Source organism: Melanotaenia boesemani, chromosome 23 (genome assembly GCF_017639745.1).
Source record: "Melanotaenia boesemani isolate fMelBoe1 chromosome 23, fMelBoe1.pri, whole genome shotgun sequence".
In the NCBI taxonomy this organism is placed as follows: Eukaryota; Metazoa; Chordata; class Actinopteri; order Atheriniformes; family Melanotaeniidae; genus Melanotaenia; species Melanotaenia boesemani.
This window is the reverse complement of record NC_055704.1, coordinates 6,608,415-6,636,331: the sequence shown is the minus strand read 5'-3', so window position 1 is coordinate 6,636,331 and position 27,917 is coordinate 6,608,415. Positions and strand designations below refer to the sequence as shown.

The 27,917-nt window shown below is 41.3% G+C and overlaps 1 protein-coding gene across 1 annotated transcript; it reads right to left on the bottom strand.

The window, feature by feature from the left end:
• Window positions 1-984: 984 nt before the first annotated feature.
• Window positions 985-27,350, bottom strand: cand1 (cullin-associated and neddylation-dissociated 1). The gene is made up of 26 exons (XM_041977485.1): window positions 27,035-27,350; window positions 19,617-19,692; window positions 19,474-19,541; window positions 19,232-19,386; window positions 18,520-18,643; window positions 17,588-17,675; window positions 17,308-17,476; window positions 17,110-17,215; window positions 16,894-17,039; window positions 12,162-12,313; window positions 11,942-12,082; window positions 11,410-11,551; window positions 10,089-10,297; window positions 9,837-10,005; window positions 9,649-9,738; window positions 9,427-9,580; window positions 9,111-9,348; window positions 7,201-7,389; window positions 6,853-6,996; window positions 6,624-6,759; window positions 6,358-6,534; window positions 6,152-6,247; window positions 3,837-4,006; window positions 3,594-3,758; window positions 3,375-3,482; window positions 985-2,296 (listed from the first exon to the last, which is right to left on the bottom strand). The coding sequence occupies exons 1-26, from the start codon at window positions 27,100-27,102 to the stop codon at window positions 2,072-2,074; spliced, it is 3,705 nt and encodes a 1,234-aa protein (XP_041833419.1). The 5' UTR covers window positions 27,103-27,350; the 3' UTR covers window positions 985-2,071.
• Window positions 27,351-27,917: the final 567 nt, after the last annotated feature.

The following is a 27,917-nucleotide window of genomic DNA, read 5'->3' as shown; positions in this document are numbered from 1 at the left end:
CATTCATGATGAACACTTTTCAAAGCCAAAATATTACTGTACGAGCCAATGACGGCCCAGTAAATTCATCTCGATCTGTTATCTGTATCGATGTGTCTGAAACAACCTTAAACTGTTGGGCTCACTGTAAGTTCTGATTCTATCAATAAATTGTAATGAAATGTAAAATGTCCAGGAAAAATAAATCATGTCAGTGTTTAACCGCTTAACGGCAAATGTTTGACAGTTTCTGAGACCAGTTTAATTATTTTATGTTCAAAACTGCTCAAATCTCTGTTGTATAAAATCTAACGCTTGTATTCTGCCCCCTAGTGGATGCTATTAGCACTACAATAATGCTAAGCACACCTGACTTAAATGAGTCATTGTGCAGAACTTGATAGGCTGTTGGATCCATTTAATTTGAGTCAGGTGTGTTGGAGCAGTAAGACTTGGAAAACCTGCAGGACTGTGCACCTCGTAGGACAGAGTTTAATAGCCCTAATATAGACTAATTATTACTACTTTTTTTATTTTCCTTATAAATAAAGACCTCTGATTTAGGAATCTAAAATTTTCTTCATGTTATTTATTAGGTCAGGAATTCAGGGCTAGAATTCCATATTTTAGGTTTACAATACGTAATAAGTTTTACGTTAAAATGTATTGAAACACTTGATTTCCTCACTCATTTTGTATGGTTATTGTAATTTAGACGTTTAGTGAGTCGTTCTTAAGTTCAACCCAGGGGCCTTATTTATAAAACTGCATAGCAAAGCAAACTACAGGTGGCGTAGAACTAGAACTAATGAGGTTAGCATTTACGTTCATTGTTTGTTTAATTTTAGTTTTAGTTTTTTTTCTTCTTCTACCATACAAAAGCTTCCTGGCACTTGCCAAGCAAACACTGTAAATAAGAATTTGTTCTTAATGTTATGCCTTGTAAAGATCAAATAAAAAAACAAAAATCTGTAGAAGCTGAAAGAAAAAAAGCCAGTCAGAGTATGAAGGCAGGCAGAAATGGACCTTTTTATTTTTCTTGGGCAACAAACAACAGTGGATTGTCCTGACCAGACTGTACCAAACCGGATTAAACCAGTCTGCACTCAGTTTAACCACATCAGACCAAGCAGAACTAGCAGAACTTTAATATCAAAACTGGAGCTGACCAGACGGAACCAGCTTGAACCGGTTTGAAGCCGCCTGACTCACAGAACAGCCAACAAAAAAAATGGTTACTTTGTTTTACACTATGTTACCATGGCAACAGCCAGTGTCCAGTCAGGTTTGGTCAAATGTAATATGGTCCAATAATCTCTCTTCTCTCTTTCCTTCTTCCTTCCTTTCCTTCCATTCATCCCTCTCTCCCAGTAGTGAAGAAGTAGAGGGCCGGTCTGTTGGCTCAGGGGGAAACAGAGATGCTGATTGGTCCACAAACAGTGAAACCCCGCCCATCTTTCCTTTCCCAAAAACCCTCCTACTGGTTCCCTACATCATTCGCAAAAAACCCCACCAAAAACAAAAACAAAACAAAAAAGAAATTCCAGAGCAAACCTCCTCCCATTCTCCCACAGCTTCAGGCGGGAAAGGCTGTTCCCCTATTGGTCAGTTTTGATAACACGCTGTCAGTCTCTCAGCAGCGGCCAGTCAGGTTACAGTACCTGTAGAACTTTTGGAATTATGAAAAGAAAGAATTTTTTTCAAAACAGAGGAATGATGATGCACAAGGAGATCAGCTTATCAGATGATCTCATAAAAAAAAAAAAAAAAAAACAGCGAGGGGGGAGCTTCCAAGCCTCATATGGAAATTATTTTTCTGGAATTTTTTATTTCTCTAACTTAGTTTTTTTCTGTTTTGTCCGTATGAGAGCTGTCCATCACTCTTCCTCTTTTCTTTCCCAACAGCTGATTTCAGTGCAATGCATCATGGAACGATCGGTCGCTAGGAGAAGGTGTGTCACTACATCTGTGTGTGTGTGTGTGTTTGTGTGTGTGTCTGCGTCCTGTTGTCATGGAAACATGCTGCAGGGTTAGCGCTCCAGCAGCGGGGTGGTGCCGTGTTGCATCGTGGGAATTTTTTCTGTCTGTGTTTTTAGCTGGTGTCCATGGATTCCATGTTGGCCGAGCTGGAGTCTCTCTGGATGGAGTCGAAGATGGCCGCCAGCTCCTGATTGGACGAGATCTGGGATTGGAATTCTGACATCAGCGGCGACTTCTCAGCCTCAGGGATCGTAAGCAGCGCGACGACAGCTCGCATCGCTGACCGCTTCAGCTCGTCCTGCTTCTCAAACTCTTGCTTCACCGAGTTCGCCTTCACCTGCAGAGACAGGACACATTTTCACTCTGCTGCTCAGGGACCTCATTTATCAAACTGGGCGTAGCAAAAGAAACTACAGGTGGCATTTGTGGCACAAAAAGCAAATGCTGGGCACTTCAACTTTCAGATTTATAAAAGCCTGCATACGCACGTCCCACGCCTGTTTCCGTTCATAAATCAGAATCAGTTCTAAAGTGGGAGCATGTGAGGGAACGCCTTCCCACGCCCACATGGTGGCTATAAATGGTCAGGTGGATGCCTGTAATACATATTCATCACATCATTTCCATGATAACTCGGGAGGGAAACAGAGTTAAGAAGTGTAATTTTTCAGGGTGTGAGACAGAGATCCTGATGGACAACGTTGACAAATGTAAAAATGTTTAATTGGTCAACCTAACTTATTGTAGACCAGAGTGTGTGTGGGGAACGTGTTCTTGATAACAGGAAAATACTTCACATTTGTGTTGTTTTTGGCTGTTTCACTTATCCAAATCACTAACCATCAGAGGTTGATGGACACGCTGGCAGACATGAAAGAATTTTCACAACAGCTAAAAGGAATTTGTGAATACCTCTTTCTAACTTACAAGCTCTTGTTTTTATCTTCTTTCTTTAAAATGAGACACAGAATGCAAAAACCCAATTTTTCATCATCTGCCACTAGATAAGACTAATAGCAAGAGAGTTTTTTCCCTTCTTCACGAATCTCCACTTCAGCAGCACTTCTACATACCAAAATTTCCACTTATGCTTCCATGTCTATTTTTAAAGTTTTTACTGAAGGTTTTAGTGATCTCATTAACAGCCTGATTTATAGAACATTTCATCCCAAAAACATGGCAAAATGTAGGTTTTTCTGGTTGACAGTAATTTGGGATTTGTCAAATGGGTAGATATTCAAATGTAGATATTCAAAATCCCCTCTGTAAAATTTTTGACTTTCATATGTTAACAAAATACAACAAGAACACTGAACCTGGTTTTTATCCAGTGTTCATTTTTTTTTACATACAGTATTTTTGGCTTTATGCCTACTACTAGTGAACTGTAGGTTTTTAAATGAGAGGATGTGTACCTTGGTGGTGCAGGTGGCTCTCAGTGGCTCCACCAGTCTGTCCAGTCTCTGCAGAACAGCACTGGGACACAGTGACGACAGGCGGGCCAGCATCAGGAACGTCAGCATCTAACGACACAAAGGCATTGATAAGAACCCAATCATCAGTTTAAACCAGGTTCAGATTGCATGACATAAACACCAAGATGTTGATGTGCTGCCTCTGGTCTTCAATCAAACCTTGATATCGTAATGGTCCTTGAGGCCGTCCTCTACGTGGTTCAGGAAGATGAAGATGTCAAGTCGGTCCAGGCAGCTGTCCAGCAGGGTGTACATGCACTCGAACGCAGCCTTTCTCAAGTCCAGCCCATCATCCACCGTGTGTTTGAAGGGACCCATCTCCACCTGCACAAAGCCGCAGTAACAGTCAGTCACCTGAACCCCGCCCACCTGCTGATGTCAGACCGCCACTGTTGTTCTCACCTCTCGAATAAGCTCCTTCCTCACTTTGGTCTCGTTGTAAAGTTGCGGTAAAACCGAGTCCAGCAGCTCTCGGATTAGACTAGGTTTATTGTGGGCTGCGGAGTTAAACGTTACCAAGGCAACCCGTCGCACATTTAGGTCCGGATCCTCCAATGTCTTTAGGAAATCACCTGAGGAAAGTAAACAGCCGATGAAACAGAAGAGATACAGGGTAAACGTTAATCTGATTAACCCTTTCTCTCATTTTATATATACACATACATACATACATTATATATATATATATATATATATATATTTTTTTTGGGATATCAAACGATTAAAATTTTAATCAGATTAATCACAGCTTTCAAATGAATTAATCACAATTAATCACCATTCGCGACTATGCCTGAAATTTGCCTGTTTTTACTGTACTGTATCAACAGAAAGAACCAACGCTACAAATATTTACTGTTAACTGACCTTTTGTTGGGTAAACGTCAGATGTCCAATGGTCAGTAAATGCAGCATGTAATGTACTTCTACATGCTTTTCTTAAACATCTCTACCATGTTCTAGATCATAATTCTGAATTAAAACTTTTTTATTAATTATAAAAATAAAAAAAACTAATGTGGCGACTGAAGTTAAACAGCCAACATTGATGAAGAAACTCTGATAAAAATGATAATCTGGATAAAAACAGGTTTTTCCTTTTATCATTGAAGTGTAAGTGATAGTGTGCAGCAGTGATAAAAGTCCTACAGCAGCATCACCTAAAGTAAACACCTGCTGATAAACTGTTGATAAACATCTGTTAGATTATCATTACATTAGATTATCACATTAGATCATCACTTAAGTTGTAATAATCAGTTCAATATTTCATAAAATCTAGACCTAAAATAGGTCTAATTTGTACCCCCCAGTCATGCTCCTGCCTGGGCCCCTGTCAGAACTTTTCTAGACCCGCCCCTGTAAAGCTAAAATCCTTTCCACAGCTAGTTTCCTCCTTTTCAGCTGATCCACACACAACAAAAGAGAAAAATCAATCAGCTGATCACCGACAGCCATCATAATTCACGGAGCAACATGAGAGGAGAGGGAGGAAGCAGCTGCACAAATGCGGAGACGACCAGAGATCCTCTAGAACAGACATGTTTGTGCAAAACGAAGGAAACTTTAAAAAAGAATGCAGGAAAAGTGCGGATGTGGAACCCTCCCACCGGGAAAAGAGTCTGTGTTAATACACCCACATTCTCCACGGAGGCGACGTCCACGGGTCGCTCCATTAATGCTGTTTATTCTCAAATCCATCCATAGAGCCAGCCGGCTGATCTTTTACACCGTGACTCTCCACGTCCCGCCGTCAGAACAGAGAAATGATGGATTTATAGGGCTTGTCATGCTGCACATGCATTAATTACGTTAAAAATTTTAATTTAACGTGTTATTTTTGGCAGCCCAAATATATGTATATATATATATAAATTTCAAAACGTGAAGATTTAATAAAATTCTCAAAACATTCAATATCTGAAATGTTTTATAAGAAGCAGGTGATCATTGATCAAATGAACAATAATCAAATATCTGAACCTGAATCACAGACAGCAGCTAAAACATGATCGAGGAAATGCGTGTTTACTGAACAATTTAACACATCTTTCCGAGTTGCAGCTCTATCTTGCTTTATCAGTAAATTGTTTTGTTTATTTTCCAAGTCCAGCAGAACTGAATGAAATTACAGAGTTGACTTTCCTGTACAGCGGCAGCTACAACCAACCATGTGGCTCTAATTTCAGACCGCAGGATCATGGACTTCGACATTTTACGGAGTTACAGATGGGATATAAAAGTCGGCTGTAAGACCGCAACATATTCCAGGACACCAACTTACAAGACCAACTTCAAGTTTTGCTTTAATGAACTGGGCTGTTATCTTCTGGTTTTCACTAAAAGAAGCGTGGTTTTCTTTTACGAGGAGATAATCATGTAAATATTCTGCTGTGTTGTGGGTGAATTTACTCTGACACAGTAATACTTCTGTAGTAATCTCACATGTCTCAGCTTTCTGTAGAGACCAGGATTATACAAGCAGCCCTTGTAGCTGCAAAGACATACTTAATTTAATTTCGGTATATCATTTTAGACAAAAGGCGGGAAAATAAGCCTCATGTAGAGTTTAAAGGGTTAACTCAAATGTAATTTATTTTTAAATAAGCAAATTTAGTAAAGACAGCAAATGTGTGAAATCCTGAATCAAAATCAGTCGATTGACAAGGTTTCTATCAGGTGTCGTGCTCAATCTTACAAAAGCAGCTGTGTGTTACCTATGCAGTTCTTCAGCAGAGGGTCGATGGGCTGTGGCTGATCAGAGATGGTGAATTTCACCGCTGTTACCACGGAGCTCCTGGCATATGATGAACCTGCAGACAAAAATCAATAAATTAATATGTAATCAGACGAGAACCGACTCCAATGAGAAAGGCTTGTTTTGTTGTTTCTCTGACTCTTTGTCAATCCGTGTCTTGATCACCTGACAGCAGGTATCCCTTGAGGCGGGGCAGCAGGGTTTCAGGGTCGATCAGCGTCAGTTTGCCCAAACACTCGGCCACTACGTTCCTGGTTCCTTCCTCCTGACACTCGCAGTGTTTGAGCAGCAGAGACCAGACAGACTCAACGTACGGCTTCAACCCGGACACGGACGCCGAACCTCCACACACACACACACACGGGCACACGTTAAAGCCAAACACACAGCCAAGCACAGATTCATTTACAGAGATTTGAAGCTGATCTCACTGATAATCTCTTTGAGTGAGTGCAGCAGCAGGTACTGCCTCTTGGAGGAGGAGATCTCCTGCAGGACGAAGGGCAGATATTCCGGAAGATTCCCCACGGCGATGCTGCCCAGAGCGTACGAGGCTGCAGACTTCACCTGAGACACAGAGAGCAGGAGGTGAAGTTAAAAGCTTCAAACACGCCAAGGCAAAAAAGGAGAGGGAACTTTCTGGAAACCCTCTGATGTTACCTCTTCACTGGAGGAGGAGAAAGCATCCAGGATGACCGTCTTCAGCTCTGGTTGGCCGCTGAGGTCCACATGGTGTCCCACTTCGCCCAATGAGAGCAGCGCGAGCAGCCTGATGGAGTCTGTGGAACGGCTGTTCTTCACATCCTGTCAGAAAGAAAGTCAGAGACCCAATCAAATCAGCAAAAATGTTGCCATGGCAACGCTCCACTTCTGCAGGGGGAATATGACCTGCAGTGTGAACGTAACCTTTGCCTACAGTGTAATGGTGGGGGGATGTAAAGCGACGCTTTAACACTTAGTTTAAAAGAAAATCTAGTGATTTGCAAGAGAGAAGAGAAGCTGGCTTACCTGGATGAACTGGCCCACCACAGCGGGGCCCTCGGTGGGACAGGCTCTGGTCAGAGCGGCCACACATTTAGCAATGGAGCAGTAAGCCTGTTTGTGAGGCAGCGCGGCGCTCTGAGAGTAAACCGGACCCGTCAGCATCCTCAGCAGGTCCATGTAGCCCAGACCAGGAGTGTCGGTGGCCACCAGAGCCTGAACACACAGAGTTCATGCAGCTACTCAGGAACCAAATGAGTCAAAATTCACTACTGCCAACCTAAATCACTGAAATAAAAAAACTTGAGAAGAAAACGTAAATAAAAAGGTAAAAATACAGAAACAACATGAAACATTTGATGTTTAATTAAAAAATAAAAACAATAATTTCTTCATGACAGCTGACTCTGGTACCATCATCATGCTCTGTGATCTGAGTGCAGCCTTCTATACCATTATATCTATAAAAACTCAATAGATTAATCTCTATTGGATTTACTCAAAGCCCTTCAGACTGGTTTAAATTTGACCTCCAGGATCTGTCCCAGGGCCCTTGTTTTCATTATTTACCTCCTTCCCCCTGGCAAAGATTTCCTGAAATACAATAACCCGTCTTTGTTATACACTCTGCTTTATCCCACCAGTTCCACACTCCCAGCTTCCTCCCTTACCCACTAAAATCCTGGTTCTGTTCAAATCTTCTTAAACTTCACCCCTTAAGGCCTGAATGTATTTCTAATTATACAAAAACAAAGACAGTAAAAAAAAAAAAATAATGAAAAAAAAAAAAAATAGTCTGTAAAAAACATTAATACATTTAGTAAAATAAATATGAATACATAAATTACAGTAAATAAAATAATCAGATAAATAAAATGAAAAAGAAGCATTTTGTAGCAAATTCTTGGCAAAAGGCGTCACGGTTAACAGCAATAAAATTAAAACTTTCTTTTTGATCGGAACCAAATCTACACAAACCAGAACTGGAATTTTTCCATCACAGATGACTAATCCTATTATTATTATCATTATTATTATTGTTTTATATGATCAATATTATTATTTTTACTACTATTATTATATATTTTTTATTATTAAATATTATAATTGGAGTGGGACTCGTTTAAAGAAATTTATCTAATTAATTGCAGATTTTGTAATTCATTAATCCTGATTAATCACATTTTAACAGCATAACAATATTTGTCTCAAAAAGCAAAATGTTTGTATTTAAATGGATTTTAATGGATGACTGAATCAAATCATAGACACAGACATTAATATTGTAAACTCAAGCTTTAGTAATGTCTGGAAAAACGCATTTCGTTGCATTTAAATTTCAAACAGTAGAGAAAGAAATAGAAAATATAAAGTATCTAGCCCAAACTGAACAAAATAAAAGTGTCATTTTAAGGCTTTACTAGCAGCTCCAGCTGTTCTCTAATTAAGAGTCTACAACATGTTACAGTACTTTTAACTTTTTTAATGTTTTCCTCCAAACTCTTCATTAATAGACGTTAATATGTGACGGAAAGCCAGCTTTCAGTCTGGTCCTGGAGAAGGCGAAGGTCTGCTAACGGACGGGGGAGGGGCGCAAACGCTGCTCATTTAGAAAACCTGCTTTCACGTCAATTTCTAAAAGTTTCCAATATCACCAGAAAAGTTGCTAAGTTTGTCACTTCTATTAATTACTAGATGGGTTGGAAAACTCGCTAAATACAGCACTAAAGTTGTTAAATTAGCAGCACTGATTTAGCAGAGCTCGGAGGTGTCCATTCGGTGTACCGGAAGCCGGGCGCTGACCAACGTTCCACGTTGTTTGGAACACATTTTAACGCATACATTTTTTTTAATAATTATTTAACTGTAATTAGCACATTAAAGTCCCATGCCTAATTATTATTAAAATTATTATCACTATACGGACGCAGCCATACCTGGTAGAAGTCCAACATGGCGGCCAGCGCCCCTCCCTGTAGCAGCGGGGATCGAACCAGTGCGATGAGCTGCTGGAGGATGTTCCCTCCGCTCAGCTGACCCAGTGAGGACGGGTGAGTCACCGCCAGCGTGGACAGGAAGCTCAGCGCCATCTGAGACACGTGCATGTCGCTCTCAGAGATGAGGGGGGGCAGCTCGGCCAGGACGGCGTCCACCATGACGGGAGTCACTGCGGAACTGGGGAACACGAGTTACCTGTGAGTGGAGGGGGGAGACCTGAAGGTGGTAGGTGGGGCTTGAAGGTGCGGGTTTTACCTGTAGTTTCTGAGCAGGATGTCCAGAGCGGCCAGCGTGCAGAGCTTCAGAGCTCGCTGGTTCTTTCGGAGGAAGGAGGCGAGGATGGGAACTGCGTCGGGAAGAACCGGCCTCAGGTCGATTTTCAGGGGAGAGCCGGCGATCAGCGTCAGGGCTGAAGAGGAAAACAAATATGTTACACATCAGTGAAGATAAGTCGGTGTGTGTGTGGGCGGTGCTTACCCTTCACCGTCGTCAGCCGCGTGATCTCATTCTTCAGGCGCTCCAAGAAGATCAGCAGCGTTCCTGGAAGCTCGGTGGGCAGCCGGTCACCTAAAGAAGACAACCAGGAAGTTTAAATGGAAATTCATTACATTCCATAAAATAGAAAAATATTTTAAAATGGAAGATAGAAGATGGTTGTTGGTTACCTAGGTTACAGATGATCTGCCCCATGCAGGAAATGGCTCGTTCTTTAACTTCCTGGTCGATGTCGGCGGCCTTCAGGCGCTTGATCGTACACGTGAAAAGGTCACTGATGTATGGCGAGGGGTCGAAGCTGTCGGAGCCCTCTGGTTGGTTATCCAGAGGTCGGATCACCTGAAGGAGACACAACGACGAATAAACACCCGAGACGCAGAACGCTGCTGTTCAGACGAAGCGGCTGCAGGTTTGACTCCCACCTTAACGAGCTGCTGCGTGACGAGCAAAGCCTCAGAGGTGATCTTGTAAAAGGGGTCTCCCACGCACGCCACCACGGGCGGGACGAGGGCAGGGACGTGGGGGTGGAAGGCGTGGGCGGGGTGTGTGACCATAATGACGTGGAGGCAGGCGAGAGCGTCGATCTTCAGGTTGGAGCTGCTTGACTTGTCGTTGAGAGAAAAAATGATCCCTGAAACACAAACGTGATCACCTGTGAGGTGAACTCGCATCTAAACCGTAAAAATACTCAACAGCTCCAACATCCCGACCAGGGAGCCATTTTTAATCAGAGTCACACATTAAACTGAGTCTGGGTCAGAAGACGAGGTTTGTCCACAGCGTTCACTCCAGACTACCTTCCTAGCAACAGAAAACACATTCATCATGAAGCCTCGTTCATCATTCTGGACATGCTGTAAGCAAACAGGAATTTCCACAGCGTCCCTTCGGCATCGTGTCCTTCCTGCGGTCCACTGTGGGAAAACGTCTCTGTGGAAAACTGTCAGAGTCTCTGTGTTTAAAAACTTTAGCTTGATGTTTCCACTAAAAACAACAACCACATGTATTTATTTTTGTTATTCTGCCTTTTTTCTCCCCTCATTGTTTACCAGCAGTATTACTGCTAATATTAGGACAACTAGGATATTGTAGTATTTGTAGAGATTTAAAATTTGTTTCCCTCGTTTTTTTTCTCCTCTTTACAGATCTCATACATATATTATTTTATTAGCGTTATCAGTACTACTATTATTAAAACTTATATTACCATATTGCATTTTTCTAGATATTATTATTATTATTATTATTATTATCAAGCATGTCGTACTGTTATATATTTGCATCTGGAGTTTTAGATTTACATTGATGCAACATACACACACATCTGTGTTTTTTGTACTTAATTTTACCTTCTTTGTACATGTTTTGTTTTTTGTTGTTTTCTTTTAGTTTTTATCAACTCTCTTTCTTGTCAATTTTTTTTTTCATGAAATAAACTAAATTGATTTTTAAAATCCTAAGATGTGGATGTGACTTTGACAGATTTCTTCCTTTCAGAACAAACTGGCAGATAACGGTTCACTGATTTCTTTTGTTTTGTTTTTAGGAAACAGAAATGGGTAAACAAATACTTCTTCCTGTTTTTTTATTTTTTGTTTGTCATGCTGATGGAGATAAAGCGAAGCTTTTTGGAGTTTTACTAAAACTTAATCATGATGCAAATCAACTGAACGATGCCAACAGGTCGCGTAAATTAATCCAAGTTTTCCTCTAATCTAGTGACATCAGTCTTGGTATTATTACCTGGTATTAGAACTGGAATGTGCTGAGTCAGGGCTCCTGGGAGGACGTTCACCAGCTCGGTCAACATGTTGAAACAACACTGACGAGTTTTCACACTTTTCTCCTTCAGCTGTTTGTGAAGAGCTTTCACTATCATGGGCACCTGCAAAGGGCGAGTGACATTAACAGAGACAGAGAAAGAGAGAGAGAGACTGAGAGGTGAAAAGAGACAAGACCAACAAACCTACTTCCTGTCACCTGATGTGTTTACAGATGTGAGATGTTCAGGGTTTCCGTTCACCGTGGGAACGGAGGACCAAAACTAACACCTTCATTAAAGAAGCAGCAGTGACACCTGCTGGTCGTAAACTGAACTGCAGCCACGGATTAATGGATCATTTTAGTTTGACGTTTGAAGACGTAACTCTAAAAACTGCTTGTTTTTTTTTTTTTTAATTCTGGTTAAAGCAACAACCAGCTTTCTCATCCACCTGTAAACTCTTCACCTGGCAGTACCCTGGCTGTCTACTATCAGATGTAGATCTGAACTCACCTGGCTCTGTAGCATCGTTAGCGGCGTCTCTCCCTGCTCCATGGCATCCGGATCAGCCAGCCAGCTCTGAGCCGGTCTGGTCTGCTTAAGCAGTGACAGGTATGCGTGGAAAACGTCGGCCTTCACGTTCTCCTCCCGCTCCTGAACACACAGGTAGGTCCGCTCAGATTCTGCTTCATGGTTACAGGAACAGCTACAGAGTTTGGCAAACTGACGGTACCTTGAAGCGGCAGACGAGTGCAGGAGAGACGGAGCGATAAAACTCCGGGAGCATCTCGTGACGGGTGGAAACCACGGCGTCCAGACACTTAGCTGCCGCCCTCCGAACCTTCCAGCTCATGTCGTCATCGTCGCTGTACTCATCGTCGCTGCCTGCACAGAAAACAGACGAATGGTTTAAGTCCACATTAAAGGATCTGCGATCCACAGAGTCCTGAACAAGCAGTCTGTAAATATGCACGTCAAGTTTATTTGTACAGCACCGATTAATAGACACCAGTCACAAAGTGCTTCACAGAGAAGTCGATAAAATTCACAACCAAATAAAATGCACAAAATAAAATACAAGTATAAAATGTAAAATCAGTCATAACAGACCAAGTTTACCTAAAAGCTCGTTCGAATAAAAATTCCTTCAGCTGCTCATTAAAACTGTCCACTGAATCCAGGCTACGGAACTATAGGGGCAGGTTATTCCAGTCTAGGTGCTGCTTGGAAAGATCGGTCCCCTCGAGGGAGCATTAAAAGATTCTGATTGAACGACTTCAGACTACGACAGGATGTATATGGCTGAAGCAGGTCAGCAATATAAAGACGAGCCTGGCCACGAAGAGCTCTGAAGTTTAACGCCAAGATTCAAAAAAGAATTATAAAATGACCTGGTAACCATGGAAGCGACTTTAAAATGGTTTAGATGAGCTGCAGAATTCTGGACCACCTGAAGACAAGCTGGCTCGTCTTCAGGGGGACATAAACCCCCCACCAGAGCAGCTAAAGGGAGGGCGCCCAGCCCCTCCTGTACCACCATGCCAGCTTCATGTTTCGGATGTATGATGTGTGGAGGGTCCAGGCTGCCTGGATAACGGCAGTCATGATTTTTCTCAGGACCAGCTGGATTCCTGTGTAATAGAAGGTTCAGAAATATCTGTACTGTTTAGTAACAGAAGGAGAAAAGCAGCTCGGTCAGAGAGCTGCTTTCTAAAAGGTTTCCGAGTAGAGTTAACATACCCTGTGAGCTACAGCGTGCCCCCAAACAGAGTAAACAATTCTACACCCATCAAGTTAGCTTTATTAAATGTTAGGTCACTAGCAGGGAAAACATTTTTAATTAATGATTTTATAACTGAGCACAACCTTGATTTTATGTTTTTAACTGAAACCTGGTTAAACCAAAATAACAGAGCAGCTGCTCTTATCGAGTCAACCCCTCCCAACTTCAGTTTTATCAGTGAGGTCAGACTGAACAGGAGCGGAGGTGGTTGCAGTTTTATTTAATGAATCATTTCAGTGTAAGCAGTTATCTCTTGGAAGTTTTACTTCTTTTGAATACGTGGCTCTTCAGTTGAAAGGTTATTATAAAATAATACATTTAAATATCTATAGACCACAGGGGCGCTGCACAGCGTTAGTGAACTGCTGCTACAATCTGTGTAGATTTTGACTGTGTAATTATTGTTGGTGATTTTAACATCCATGTGGACAACCCTCAGGACAGAGAGACTAAAGACCTGGGTAACAGTCTGGACAACGTTGGGCTGACTCAGCATATAACAGAGCCCACACACATTAAAGGACACACTCTAGACTTAGTGAATTTGAAGGGTTTGGATGTTTCCAAGGTTACTGTGTGTGATGTGGGGCTGTCTGATCATTAATGTGTTTTCTTTGAGAATATGATTCCTGTTCATACTAATGTGTTAATGGACGTAATCACAAAATGGTGTATAACTAAAAAAAAACTAGTGGGATTCATGCCCGGATAAGCGGCAGAAAATGGATGGACTAGTGGGATGTTTAACCAGATCTTCTCTTTAACACCTGCCCTGTCAGGGGGTTCAGCCAATGAGCTTGTTTAAAATGTTAAAGATTATGGATGCTATTGCTCCTATTAAGATGAAGTTTGTCTCTGGAAAGAAAAACGTTTCCATGGAGAAATTCCACACTGATGAAAAATGGAAAAAGAGAAACTTCACTCTTATAATTTACAGCTAAGAAAGACAAGAAAGGTCCTATTTCTCTGCCATTATTACAAAAACTATCATAATGCTCGGGTCTTATTTGCTATTGTTGACAGGTTAACAAACCCTCCTGTGTCAATAGGACCTGAACTTTATTCCACCAATGCCTCCAATAAGTTTGCCAAATTTTTCACAGAAAAAAATCCAGAATATTAGACAAGCAGTTTTGTCATCAACAGCAGGTTCAACAAACATACTGTGTCCACTGAAAACCAGTTTAAAGACCATGACACAGTTTAATCCCATTAACAGCAAAGATCTGGGCGACATCTTGCGTCAGCTGAACTTCTCTTGCTGCTTGGACATTCTGCCCACAGGTTTCTTCAAAAAGGTCTCAAAGACTCTGGAGCCAGATCTATTACAGATTGTGAACTTGTCTTTAATTTCAGACGTCTTCCCAGAACTTCTAAAAACAGCTGTAATCAAACCCCTGCTAAAAAGGGAAAATCTAGACAAGACACAAATGAGCAACTACAGGCCGATCTCAAATCTTCCTTTCTGAGTAAGATGAACGAAAAAGCAGTTTTTCATCAGCTAAGTGACTTTTTAACACAAAACAACTGCCACGATGTCTTTCAGTCAGGTTTTAGACAGCACCACAGCACTGAGATGCTCTGACCAAAGTCATTAATGACATATGTTTGAACACAGATGATGAAAAAATGTCAGTCTTAGTCTTACTGGACCTCAGTGCTGCATTTGATACAGTCGACCACAATATATTCATTAAACGACTGGAGAACTGAGAGGGCCTCTCTGGCACTGCGCTACACTGGTTTAAATCTTATTTAGAGAATAGAAAGTACTTTGTGTCAATAGGTAACTTTACATCTGAGCAGACAAAAATTACATGTGGAGTTCCCCAAGGTTCCATCCTGGGGCCTCTTCTGTTTAACAACTACATGCTCCCACTGGCACAGGTCATGAGGAAAAACAAAATTAGTTACCATAGCTACGCAGATGACACACAGATATATATTACAATGTCACCAGGAGGCTGAGGCCCCGTACAGGCTATTGGGAAATGCATTTAAGAGATTATTGACTGGATGTGTCTGAACTTTCTCCAGTTAAACAAAAACAAAACTGAGGTGACTGTCTTTTGAGCCAAAGAGAAACGATAAAGTGTCACCACAGAGCTTCAGTCTATACACTAGGGCTGCAACAAATGACTATTCTGATGGTCGATTAGTCATCGACTATTAAAATGACTAGTAGACCAATCGGATTATGTATCTCATAATTATTAAATGTTTTTTATTCCACTTTCAGCTTTGAAATCTTGCATGAGGTTGTTATGTAAGTCCGACGTTCCGCCTCTTTAAATGTTCGAGCATTGCAGACATACTTCCGTGGTACACAAGGTCCGCTTTACAACTCTCACATGTATTTAATTTATTTTTTAAGTTTGACGTGAAGTTATTTCAGACTTTTGACATCCTCTTCCGCCATTCTATTCCCTGGTAGGCCGCCATATTTTTTCCCTGGCGGACTTTATCGCGCATGTGCAACCCTCAGCAGAGATAAGAAAAGAAGACGATGTCTAACTCTGTGTTTTTTTTTCTTTGTGGATGTGCATTGAGCAACTCTCAGCAGAGATAGGAAAGAAGACGATGTCTCACTCTGTAAGTTTTTTTTTTTTTTGCAGATGGGTAAATTCATTGCAGACTACTTTGCAGCCCTATTATACACCTAAAAACCACCAACCAGGCCAGAAATCTGGGTGTATTGATGGACTCAGACCTAAACTTTGAAAAACACATTAAGGGAATTACAAAGTCGGCCGACTTTCACCTTAAGAATATATCAAGATCTGATGTCTCAGCAGGACCTGGAAAAACTAGTCCATGCTTTCATCTTTAGTCGGCTTGATTACTGTAACAGTGTTTTTACAGGTTCTACCTAAAAAATCAATTAGACATCTGCAGCTTATTCAGAACTCTGCTGCTCAAGTCCTCACTAAAACCAAGAAAGTGGACCACATCAGTCCAGCTCTGAGGTCTTTACAGAGAGAAAGTTTTCCTAAAGAGAATAGACTTTAAAGTTCTGCTGCTGGTCTATAAAGCTCTGAATGGTTTAGGACCAAAATACATCAGTGACTTCTTGACCCAGTATGAACCTACCAGAACCCTCAGGTCATCTGGATCCAGTTTCTTATCAGTTCCCAGAATCAGAACCAGACATTTTATCTATTTTATTTTAGCTTTTTCTTTCTGTTTTTATTTTATTTTATGTCTTTTAATGTTTGTTTTTTAATGCACCCTGCTGTAATGCTTTTAATGTTTTATGTAAAGCACTTTGAATTGTCTTGTACATGAAATGTGCTGTACAAATAAATTTGCATTAAGACAGGTGACCAGACTTTTGCAGTAGTCCAATCATAATGAGATAAAAGCATGAACTTTCGTTTCTAGTTCACTTTCACTTCCGTTCACTCTGCAGCTTTAAAGTGGAACTTTAGGAAGTTTATGTTTCAGAGAATAGCTGATGAATTATTAAGAATTAATAAATAGAATAAAAATAATAAGCTAAATAAAATTAAATTAACATTAATCAAACAAAATAAAAAAGAAAAGCTACTAAAAATAAATGAACAAATAAAATAACGAAAAACAAAGAATAAATAAAAAAAATGCAATAAAACTAAATCAAATCAAATCAAATAAAGTGAAATAAAATCAAATTAAATAAAACACTTAAATACTGCTTCAGTACCTTGGTAGTCTTCATCATTCTGCTCAGCGTCCATGGCGTTGTCATCCTCGTCTTCATCGTCAAAGTTGTAGTTGGGATCGTAGGTCAGGTAGCGCAGACAGATGGAGATGACTGTGGGAACGTGGGGGTAAACTTCTTTGGGACACCTACAAACAAACGAGACAGTGAGAAGAGCTCCGTCTGCAGCAGCTCGGACGTTAGCTGACGGTGTTTCACCTCCTGACGAAGGACTCGAAGGCCTGGATGCAGTACTCTCTGAGCTCGTCGTCGTCCACGTTACAGAACTTCACAACCAGAGGGATGATTTTCTCCAGATATTCTCCTGGACATGAGGACGGATCAGTGGTTAGAGACAGTCACACATCAGCTCATCATAAAAATACATCCTGGTTGCCTTTTGGTCCTCCGACTCACCGATCCTGTGTCCAGCCTGTCTGCTGATGGCCGCTGTGCACTGGATGTACGTCCTGGTGGTCGACATGTTGTCGTTTCTCCCCAGCTCGGTCAGGAGGTGCTCGATCAGATCGATGAAGACCAGGTTCCCGCAGGACATCACCAGGTGTCCCAGAGCCATAATGGTCCTCTAAAACAGTCAATAAACTCAGAATAAGAACTGAAAAGGATTTAATTTGAGCACAGCTCATGCATATCAGTCAGACTGAGGATTAGATAGATAGATTAGATTAGGACGCACCTTTCTGACAGCCAGTCTGGGGGAGGTGAGCTGAGGGAGCAGACAGCTGAGGATGGAGGGATGGAAGTTCACCAACAGACCGCCTTGTCTGCAGACACAGAGACCTGATCATCCAGCATTCACTGATCAAGGTTTGGTTAAAACAAAGTGATCTGATTGAGACGTTTTAGAAGCTCCGATTTCACTGAACACGTAAACAAAAAAAGTGGGTATAAAATCAATCTTCCATGTCAGCCAGTAACAAACACAGCGTTAAAAAAAACCTCCAGAGACATTTAAGCTGAGTTTATGGTTCGTTTCCGTCTGCAGCTCTTGCTCATAGAGCAAAGGATTCTGGGAGTCAACATAATCACAACACAGTTCACCACAAAGCAGATGTTCATCATTTGTCCTGAGTGGTCCAATCACAGGTGGGCAGCTCAGGTGTCCAAAACTACTGATCTGTGATGTGATGGATGTCAGACAGATTCAACTCATACAAATAACTTTATAAAACATTAACCAGCTTTTAGTACTCCACTAATCGATATTATTCCATCAATAATGATCTGTATTCATGGAGGAGACCTGACAATCCTCTTCAATAAAGATTTAAATGTGGATAACCATGAGAGTTCTGAACCATCGGACCTGAATGTTTCCTTAATCCATCCAGAATGTGTTGACACCACTATTCATCCAGAATGGAAGTTCTTACAGAATGTAAACAGGCTCTATTACGTCTATTTGTACAGCCGAGTGGAAAACAAGGCCAACTACAAGGTTTTACACATCAGGTTGGTCTGCAGAAAGCTGCAGCAGAAGAGGCGCATCTTAGTCCAAATGTGGGTAAAAGGCGCCCCCTGGTGGCTCCATTAAATAAAACACTAACACAACAGTGATGAGAAACACTGGTTTTAAAAAGCAAATCATCACCATTACGGTTAGCGTACCTGCAAAGCATGTCAGCCATGATGTCGAGCGCCTCCAGCTGCACAGACACGTCTTCCTGTTTGGCGATGGCGCTTGTCAATCGGCCCGTTATTTTCTTACAAACACTGGCGGCTAAAGCTGATCCTGAGATGAAGATGGGTCAAAGGAGTCATTTTAGGAAAACTTTCAAATATGAGGAGGAAATAATTGAAAGCTACCATTAAGTTTGCATTAGTCACTTCTTTCTGACTGGAAAAACTAACTGCTTTAGTTCTACGGAGCTAAAATAGGGACGTTATTTATTACTTGTACATGTCTTGAAACTTGTATCTTAAACAAATCAAATCTACAAGTACAGATTAATTTCACAAGTCAGGAAATAGAAGTCTTTAACAAATAACAGTAAATTTTACAAGTCACAAAACGTAAATCTAAAAGAAAAAATAAAAGTAAATTTTACGTCACATACAAAACCTTTGTCACAGTTTACAAGCCTGCTCGAGAACCAATCAGATTACTCTATTTCCTAACCAATCACAGAGAAGAGAATCAAGAGTCTGTGTGTCCACTAACAAACTTTACGCTATGTTTTGTATTTCTGACTTGCAGAATTGATCTGTACTGGTAGATTTCATTTGTATATGGAGCTACAAACTACTAAATGCCGTCCCTAGTTTAGCTCCCATACGTTGTATGTGTGTTTTATTTGTGGTACCAATGAAGTATTTTTACCGCTGGAGGCTGGAGGTAACTCTCCGATCACAGTTTTGAGTCCGATGGAAGAAATATCTCTGAGCTGTTCTTTGTCTGACAGCATGTTGGTGCACAAAGTGTCCACGATCGTCTCCACCTGGTACTCCTTCACCTTACTGACCAGAGGACCCAGGCTGACGAAACAAACCCACCCCGTCACAGACGTTAAAACAGGAAATGATTGTTTAATCAATAACAAACGTCTTATGTTCTGCTTTTACCATTTAACAGCCAAATTCTGAACTTCTCCATTCTTGTCTTCCAACAGTTTGAGGATCATCCTCACCACCTGTAAATAAAACAATCAAATCAGTCTGTGCGCTGACACAGTCTGGAAGGACCAGTATAACCAGTATGCACCGACCTTCCTCTCGCTGTCGTCGTCCAGTTTGATTGAATCTTTTTGGAGCTCGGTCATCAGGTCATTAGTGGCCATAAACCTGAAAACACAAAGCAGAGATCACACACTGGTCCAGATCTGAACCGTAATGGAGTCTTTTTTGTTCAGTCGGGAGGAATTGATCAGTCATATCTGACTGACAGCGGTTATCAGTTTGTTCTGCAGCCTATAGATGGCTTATTGAAGCCTTCGGTGATGTGTACTCAGCGTGTTTGGCCTCTTTGTGACACTGAACAGCGTTTACTTCGAGGCTGAACGCTCTGCTGAGGCTCTGCAGCCCGAGTCCTCCTGCAGGTTGGTGCATCACGCCTGAAAACTATCTGAGATTTATTCACTCGCAGAGGAAGGAGGAATAAAACCATTCAGGGCTGAGCTCCATCAGCTTGAATGACAACGCCTTTTACTCCCAAACGTGTCGCTGATCACATGACACAGAGTCTTTTCATGCCAGCAGGATGGATTTTTCTTTACTGACTGGATTCATCAACATGCATCAGTAATGTGGCGCAATCAGCTTTCAGACATGGAAAACAAAACCACAAAGAAAACAGGCTCTGCATGAAAGTCACAGTTTTTATCAAAACTCAAGGAAAATGAGTCACAGGGCTCAGCATCAGCAGTTGCCAGGGGCAACTAAAGTCTGTGTTTGGGTCAGTGAATGCCTCATGCAGCTGTCCAACCTGGCAAAAGGAAACAAATGTGATGCGTTCATTTGTTTTTTGATTGAAAACAAGGCCTTGCACCAAATCTGCCAAGCAATCACAGACTCCGTTTACAACACGTGAGCCATTGACAGTCATTCTCTCATCTCCTGGCATTTAAGATCTCTTAAGAAAAATGTCTTTTAAAAATAAAACAGTAACACGACAGGAAATTCCTACAGAGTTGGTTGGAATCTGCTGCTTTAAGGACAACAGAACATTTTTATTTCTTATTAAAAGCTTCAGAGAATCAGACTTTCAAAGATCATCGCAGCCATTTTTGCACATGAACTTTTTCCTTTTAAACAGCACAATGATCAAGTTTGCTTCATTCATTACTGTAAAATTATACATTAAAACTCCAAGACTTCTTTTGCTATTTGAGGTTCACCTCTATTTTTAAAAACAAATTTTCCTCCAGCTGTTTTTTTATATTTCCAGTTTTTATGCCATCATTTACCATCAAAACATCTTCTTGGCTTTATTCCAGCCATAGAGGAGCATTATTTTTCTTCTTTGACACACATTTAACTCTCTGCTCACTGGTTGATCTCTGGCTGCTCCTGATTGGACGTTACCTTTAAAACATGTTTCTGAAGCAGACAAACATGTTCTTTTAATGGTTGTCTGTTTCAGCTTCACTTCCTGAACTTTCTCTGTCTGTTTTCACTGCTCAGCATCTCCATTAACACAGCTGCTCTGCTGCATGTTTAGTGGTGCAGCAGTGAAAAGGGTCCCCCTCAAACAGTTACACTACACCACGTTCCCAACGTTGTTTAGGCTGTTAAAACTGCTGTTTGTGGTATAAGTTCATATCATAACAAAAATAAATAGTTTTCAATGATCCTGGTCCTCCAGTACCTCTGCCCTTTATGTTTTAGGTGCTTCTCTACTCCAACACACCTGCTTCAGGTTAAGTACACCCTGGACAGGACATCAGTCCATCACAAGGGAGACAAACAAGCACTCACTTACACTCCAAGAGAGAAATTAGAAACAAGTATGTTTTTGGACTGTGGTATGAAGTTGGAGGACCTGGAGAAAACATGCAAACTCCACAAAGGAAGGCCTGAAGCCAGGGTTCAAGCCGGTAACCTTCTCACAAAATCAGCAGAATCAGAGCAGCGTCCTCATGTTGATTCTGTTTGAGGATTTTTAGCTGAAGAACATGTTTATTCTGCCTGAGGAAAACCTGGAAGCTCGCTCGCTCTGGCCATGCATGCATAAAGACCAGCATGCATGTGCGACTGAACTGACAGCCACAACCCAGAGCATCAAAAAAACATACTCCAAATGTTTTCATTTTAGCTGATATTAGAGGCATGTTGGCCTGAAAGTTTGATCTTAAATCTAGGAACTGGAAACATCTGTGGAAGTAAACGAACATTACAATGGTGGGCTAGTTTGTACTCAGGAAGCATCACTGCAGCTTTAACTCCACTCAGAGATGAATCCAAGCACATTGTCTGCATCTTTGAACCACTTGGAAGTCTCGTTCTCCCATTTTCAGGTCAGAGTAAAAGTTTGGTGGATAGCTGCTGATGACATTTCAGCATCTATGACTTCATATCTGCCCAGTAGAGCCTGAAAGCTTGGGGTCAGAAATAGGAAGAAAAAGCAAAAAAGTGACTCACTGCATGTTTTGGCTTTCATCTTCTCAAATCTGCATCAACTAAACATATTCTTTTCTAAAGAGCTTTAGCCATAAGAGCAAAGAAAAAGTCAGACAAAAAAACAGCTTTGTTTTTTTAACTTCTCTATGGGAGTAAATTTTGCTACAGATCCAAATCCTTTAATGCCAAATGAGATCTGCTGACACAATCCAATAAACATGTTTTCCTCCGGCACATCCTGCACACATGACAAGCCATTTACATATCTGACAGCTGAACGGCCGTGCTTTAAGAAAATCAGCCGCGAACGCTCCAGCAGGGACACGTCACCTAAAAACTAAAGCCTCTCTCCCGCCGAGCATCTGCTGGTACTGATTTGGTATTAAAGCGCTCGGATCATAGCTGAAAATGACTCCTCAGCTCTGCTCATGTGAGGTCAGAAGCAATTTTAATGGCAGTGAGAGCTGACAAGTCGCACAATTTCACAGATTTCTGCCACTGAGAAGGCGGCTGTCAGCAGTGATGAAACTGATTATTTACGCTGCCGAATTCGGCTGCGATCGCCCTCTAGCTGCTGCTTAACAAGGAGGATGGTTTTCTAAGAAGAGATTCACAAACTGATGTTTGGATTAAACCAGGTGAGACACGACAGCTGAATTATCTTCCAACTGATCTAAAAATGTTTGTCAACAACCTGAAAATCGTCATGTTGCAACAAAAAAATAGAAAACTACCTTGTTTCAGTTTTTTTTTCCTCTTAAAAAGACTCCAGTCTGACTGCGAATGAATCAAACTGCAGCTAATTACACAGAAAGTATAAAGTTATATCACAGCTCTTTAAACTCTGAAAACTCCGCTAGATGGCTGGTGGCCCTGGGCTCCATCGCTTAGATCATCATCAGTGTCTCAGGAACAGGGTGCAGCTCTGTGGGGTAAATTGTGATGGATGGTTTACAGTTTAGGTGATCTATGGAAGTTTTCCATTTATTTATATCTCATCTCAGAGCTTTACTATTCAGCCACTAAATGTAGTGTTTATTCAGAGACTCTATCTGGTAAATCCACAATGATCCCTGATAACAGCATTGTTTATCACATTTTTGTAATAAGACAAAAAGATCACTATCTCCACTATGTTGCTAAGAGACCTCTATTTTGACTCAGAAATTATGCTCCCACTAATGCATCCCAATGCATCCCACCAATCAGAGAGCTTAGATTGACGGTAACGTCCAATCAGGAGCAGCCAAAGATCAACCAGTGAGCAGAAAGTTCTATGTGTGTCTAAAAAGAAGAAAAATAATGCTCCTCTATGGCTGGAATAAAACCAAGAAGACGTCTCTGATGCACAGTGGTGCCACAAAGCAGCTGAGATGGTTTTCAAATTCAAGTTGGTTATTTTGTCACATGCAAGATGTCAGTGAAATGCAGTCACACATGCATCTGAGGCTGTGCGCACCTATTTACCACCAGTAACAAAAACAAATCACAGTTTTTTCCTTTTATCACTGAAGTGTGAGTGTTTGTGCAGCAGTGATAAAAGTCCTACAGGAGCATCAGTCATAGTAAACACCTGTTAATAAGATAGATCATTGGCTGTTTGTTTTACACATCTTGCTTCACTTCTTTACACTTTTTTCCTGGTCAGGGCTCCTGGCCCCCCATCAAAACTTTTCTAGACCTGCCCCTGCTTAGCTGAAGTATAAACCCTGTCTACCACCAACCAGCTACTGTGTTAGAGAAGGTCCTGCCAAGAACAATACTTTGGGGTAAATATGTGAAAGTGTGAACAATGAACCGCTAGTTTCCTCCTTCTCAGCTAAATGATAAACAAACACAATGAGAGATTTGATCAGCTGATCGACGACAGCCGTCGCAAACAGAGACAACCAGAGATCCACTAGAGCAGACACGTTGGTGCAAGATGCAGCTGGGCTGTCACAAGTTCAAAAAATAAAAGTGTGGGTGCGGAACCGTTTCACCGGGAAAAGAGTGTGTGCTAAAACACCCACATTCTCCACAGAGGCGACGTCCATGGGTTGCTTCATTAATGATGTTTATTCTCAAGTCCATCCATAGAACCATCGTGCCTTTCCAGCCCCCGCCGTCATAACAGAGAAATGAAGGGTGTGTGGGGCTTGTCATGCAATGCAAGCATTAACTGCATTTAAAATTTTAACACAATTAATTACATAAATTAACATTGTTAACATATTTTTGACAGCCCTAATATACATATATACATACACACACACACACACACACATATATATATATATATATATGCAAAGAATAAACCTTGTTAACGTGACACAAGTGAGTGACGGTGTTTTTCAGCAGAAGGTAGGAAACATGCCAGTGTCACTACAGGTAGAGTTCACAGTTCTGACAGCCGGAGGGAAGAGGGTTTAGTGAGGAAAAAAGAGAAAAATATGTAAATAGTTTCTGTTGTGTTTCTTTCAATGCCGATATTTTTTCTCCTGAAAACCAAGACTTAAGAGAATGGTGAGAAAAGACTTGGTCAATGTCGATCTGTGTGTTATTTCTACAAAGTTCTGTCAGTAATAAATTCTGCTTTCTTCTTCTGGTCGGCCTTTATGCTGCTATATCTATTCATACATTCATTTTACATCATTTTAGCCTCATAATCTGACAGCTGAGGCTGGAAACATCATGTCTGCATGCTGACTGGGATTAAAATGTCTAGCTTCTACATGCATTTTTATATTAAAAATAAAACATGGCTTGGAGTTTTAAGGGTTAATAAGAAGGACACCTGTTCACAAAAACAACTATTGGAAAAAAAACCTTTGAAATTCCACCAAAAAAAGACTCCACCTTAACACAAATATGTAATCAGCCAATCACATGGCAGCAACTCAGCCACATGTAGTCATGTAGACATGGTGAAGACGACTTGCTAAAGTTCAAACTGAGCATCAAAACAAGGAAGAAAGTAGATTTAAGTGAATTAAGACGCGGGATGGTTGTTGGTCTGAGTATTTACTGGGATTTTCACACACAACCATCTCTAGGGTTTACAGAGGATGTTCTGAAGAAGAGAAAATATCCAGTGAGCAGCAGTTTGTCTGGACCAGGATGTCTTGTTGATGTCAGAGGTCAGAGGAGAATGGGCAGACTGGTTGGAGATGATAGAAAGGCAACAGGAAGCCAATTAAGCACTGGTTCCAACTAAGGTCAACCAATCATCTCTGACCACACAACACATCCAACCTTGAAGCAGATGGGCTACAGCAGCAGAAGACCACACCGGGTGCCTCCTGTCAGCTAAGAACCGGAAACTGAGGCTACAATTCACACACACTCACCAACACTGGACAATAGAAGATGGAGAAACGTTGCTGGTCTGATGAGTCTCCATTTCAGCTCCACATTCAGACGGTAGAGTCAGAATTTAGTGTAGACAACATGAAACTATGTATCCATCCTGCCTTGGATCAACGCTTGAGGCTGCTGGTGGTGTAATGGTAGGGGGATATTTTGTTGAATCTACGAAGCCAAAAATTAAGGCAGTTCTGAAGAAAAAAAGTGCCCAACCTGGTACTAGAAGGTGGACCTGACAAAGTGGCAGGTTATTAAAATCGAGTTTCTTTTGGGCACAAAAACCTGAAGAACAACTGTCACTTTGACAAACCAGATTTAGAAATCAACTTTACGACTGCAGAACAATACGCTGTTTATGAACATTAGTTCTCTGCCGTTGTGCTAAAACGGTCCTCAACTAACATCTATGTCAGACCAGCTGTTCTGACAATTTCCAAAGACAAATCCACATGGTCCACAGAAATGTTTGTCTGCCATTTCCTCCTCATCCTCACAACAACTCCACTATGTCTTGCAGTGTAGATGTAGTTCTGCTGTCTAATGTTTTGTCAATTAACAATCTCATCAACAGCTGGATCAGTGTGAACAGGGTCATGAACTTCCTTACAGCACACACTCAATGTTGTTACATGGAAGCGCCGATAGTCTGAGTGAGGTGTTAAACGCTAAGAAGACTGATTATCTGAAATCACTGTATCAGCTATGTTTACATGCAAACTGCACTTAAAGAAAAGAAAAGATGAAGCTAAGTTACTGTACCTAATTTTGTATTTTTATGCCACAGGTATGTGTATAGTCCAATACCAACTACTCCCGCTGGCTTTTTTTTTTTTTTTTTTTTTTTTTTGCATTCTTGAAGATAGGATGGGTCCCCTTTACCTTCTGGAGATCAAGTTATAGTCTTCATTTAGTCATCCAAGTGACACAAATGCATGTGAAGATCCCAATGAGCACTACCCCTTGATCTCCATAAAAAGAGGGGGCCTTATCTCTGCAAAACAGAGGTTTAGAGCCCAAGATATATGTCGCATTAAAACATGTCAATGTTTGTTATAAAGTTTCTAATTTTTGTAAGTGGCACCAAACCTTGCAGTATATCTGGTTTCTTGATCAGAATGTAAAGTGAGCCACAAAGCTGGATATTTAAACTGAGGAGACTGACACCATCCATCACGACAGCCAGTTTATCCAACCTGCTCCTTCCTGTTTACTTGTTATTATCAGAGTTATCGAAGCTACCACACCCCTTTAAACATCCAACCTGACAGCAGAAGACAAACTCAACCTACTTGTCCCTCGGCTGGTTGAGTTCCAGCAAGCTCCAATTTAAATCCGGCACCGACATCGCTCAGGCAGTAGCTTACATCACGCTAGCTTGCGGCATGACAGAAGTTAGTGCTAACCAGCTAGCAAGCATGCTAACAGCTAACTGACGTCCGTTTCCTGATGCTCGGGGATCGGTTGAGCATTTCGTGCTGCAATTTACCCTTCTGGCCGGCTACTAACGTTAAATACACCGCTGTCAATTCAAACGAATACCGATGCTGTTAGCTAAACAATATGCTAGCGATGTGACGATGATCAGACAGGTGGCAGCCTTGCTGCTAGCATGCCTGCCCGAGGCCTTCTTGACTGTTGGTCGTGTTTATAAAGAAATGCAAACAGTTTGAGCAGAAACACAAAAGTCTTGCAGTGAGGTCACCATGTTGGGGATTATTTTTACCTGAAATCTTTGTCACTGGAGGTCATTTTCTCCAGCAGATTGGAGATGTGGTATGAGGCGCTCGCCATGTCGGTGCTGTTAGCCGTTAGCCTCCCGCTAGCAGACTGCGCTCAGTGAGAGTGTTACTGCTGCTGACTGCCTTGTACCCGGCTGTGTCGCTGAATGTCCGTGATTTTTGGAGGTTAATGGTGTGTTTCTGCCTTTTCTGCTGCTACGGTCGCCTTTCTCTTCTTCTACAGCGACAGTCGCATCCCGGGGCGCGGAGTTTGGTGTGTTTGAATGGAGCTCCCGTTCTCTCTGCAGAGGGGCGGGGTTAGAGGGACTCGACGCTATAGGGTCAAAGGTCACTGTTGGAGGTTTCTTTTTTCTTTTTTTCCCAAAGTATTTATGAGTTTGTTTTTTTTTTTGTTTTGTTTTCTTTTGTTTTGTGTTCTGGTATGTCTCATAAAAAAGTTTAATAAACATGTCAAAAACAAACATGCAAACATTACCAGCAGATATAAGTGTAGCGGCACAGCTTTTATCTCGGCATAAAAAGATTTTTCTGAAACATTTTATTTAATTTTCCAATAATCTGACAACATTTTTTTTCCAAAAGAAACTGAAACATAGACTCAGTGTGAGTAGTGGTGAATTGTGTTGAGGAATAATGGTTTTCTAAGCTCTTCCTGGCACCACGTGGTGATAGTGAACATGTAATGATGGTTTCTCAATCAGTGCTGCTCAAGGGCTGCAAGGTCCTGACCATCCAATAGCTGTTTCTGTCCTTGGCTTTTCTACACAGCTATTTCCCCATTCTCCCTGAATTTTTTTTCCCCAAAAACTGCTCTGTTGATGCTGAACGACCAATGTTCTTTACAATCTGTCACTGAGTAATATTTGC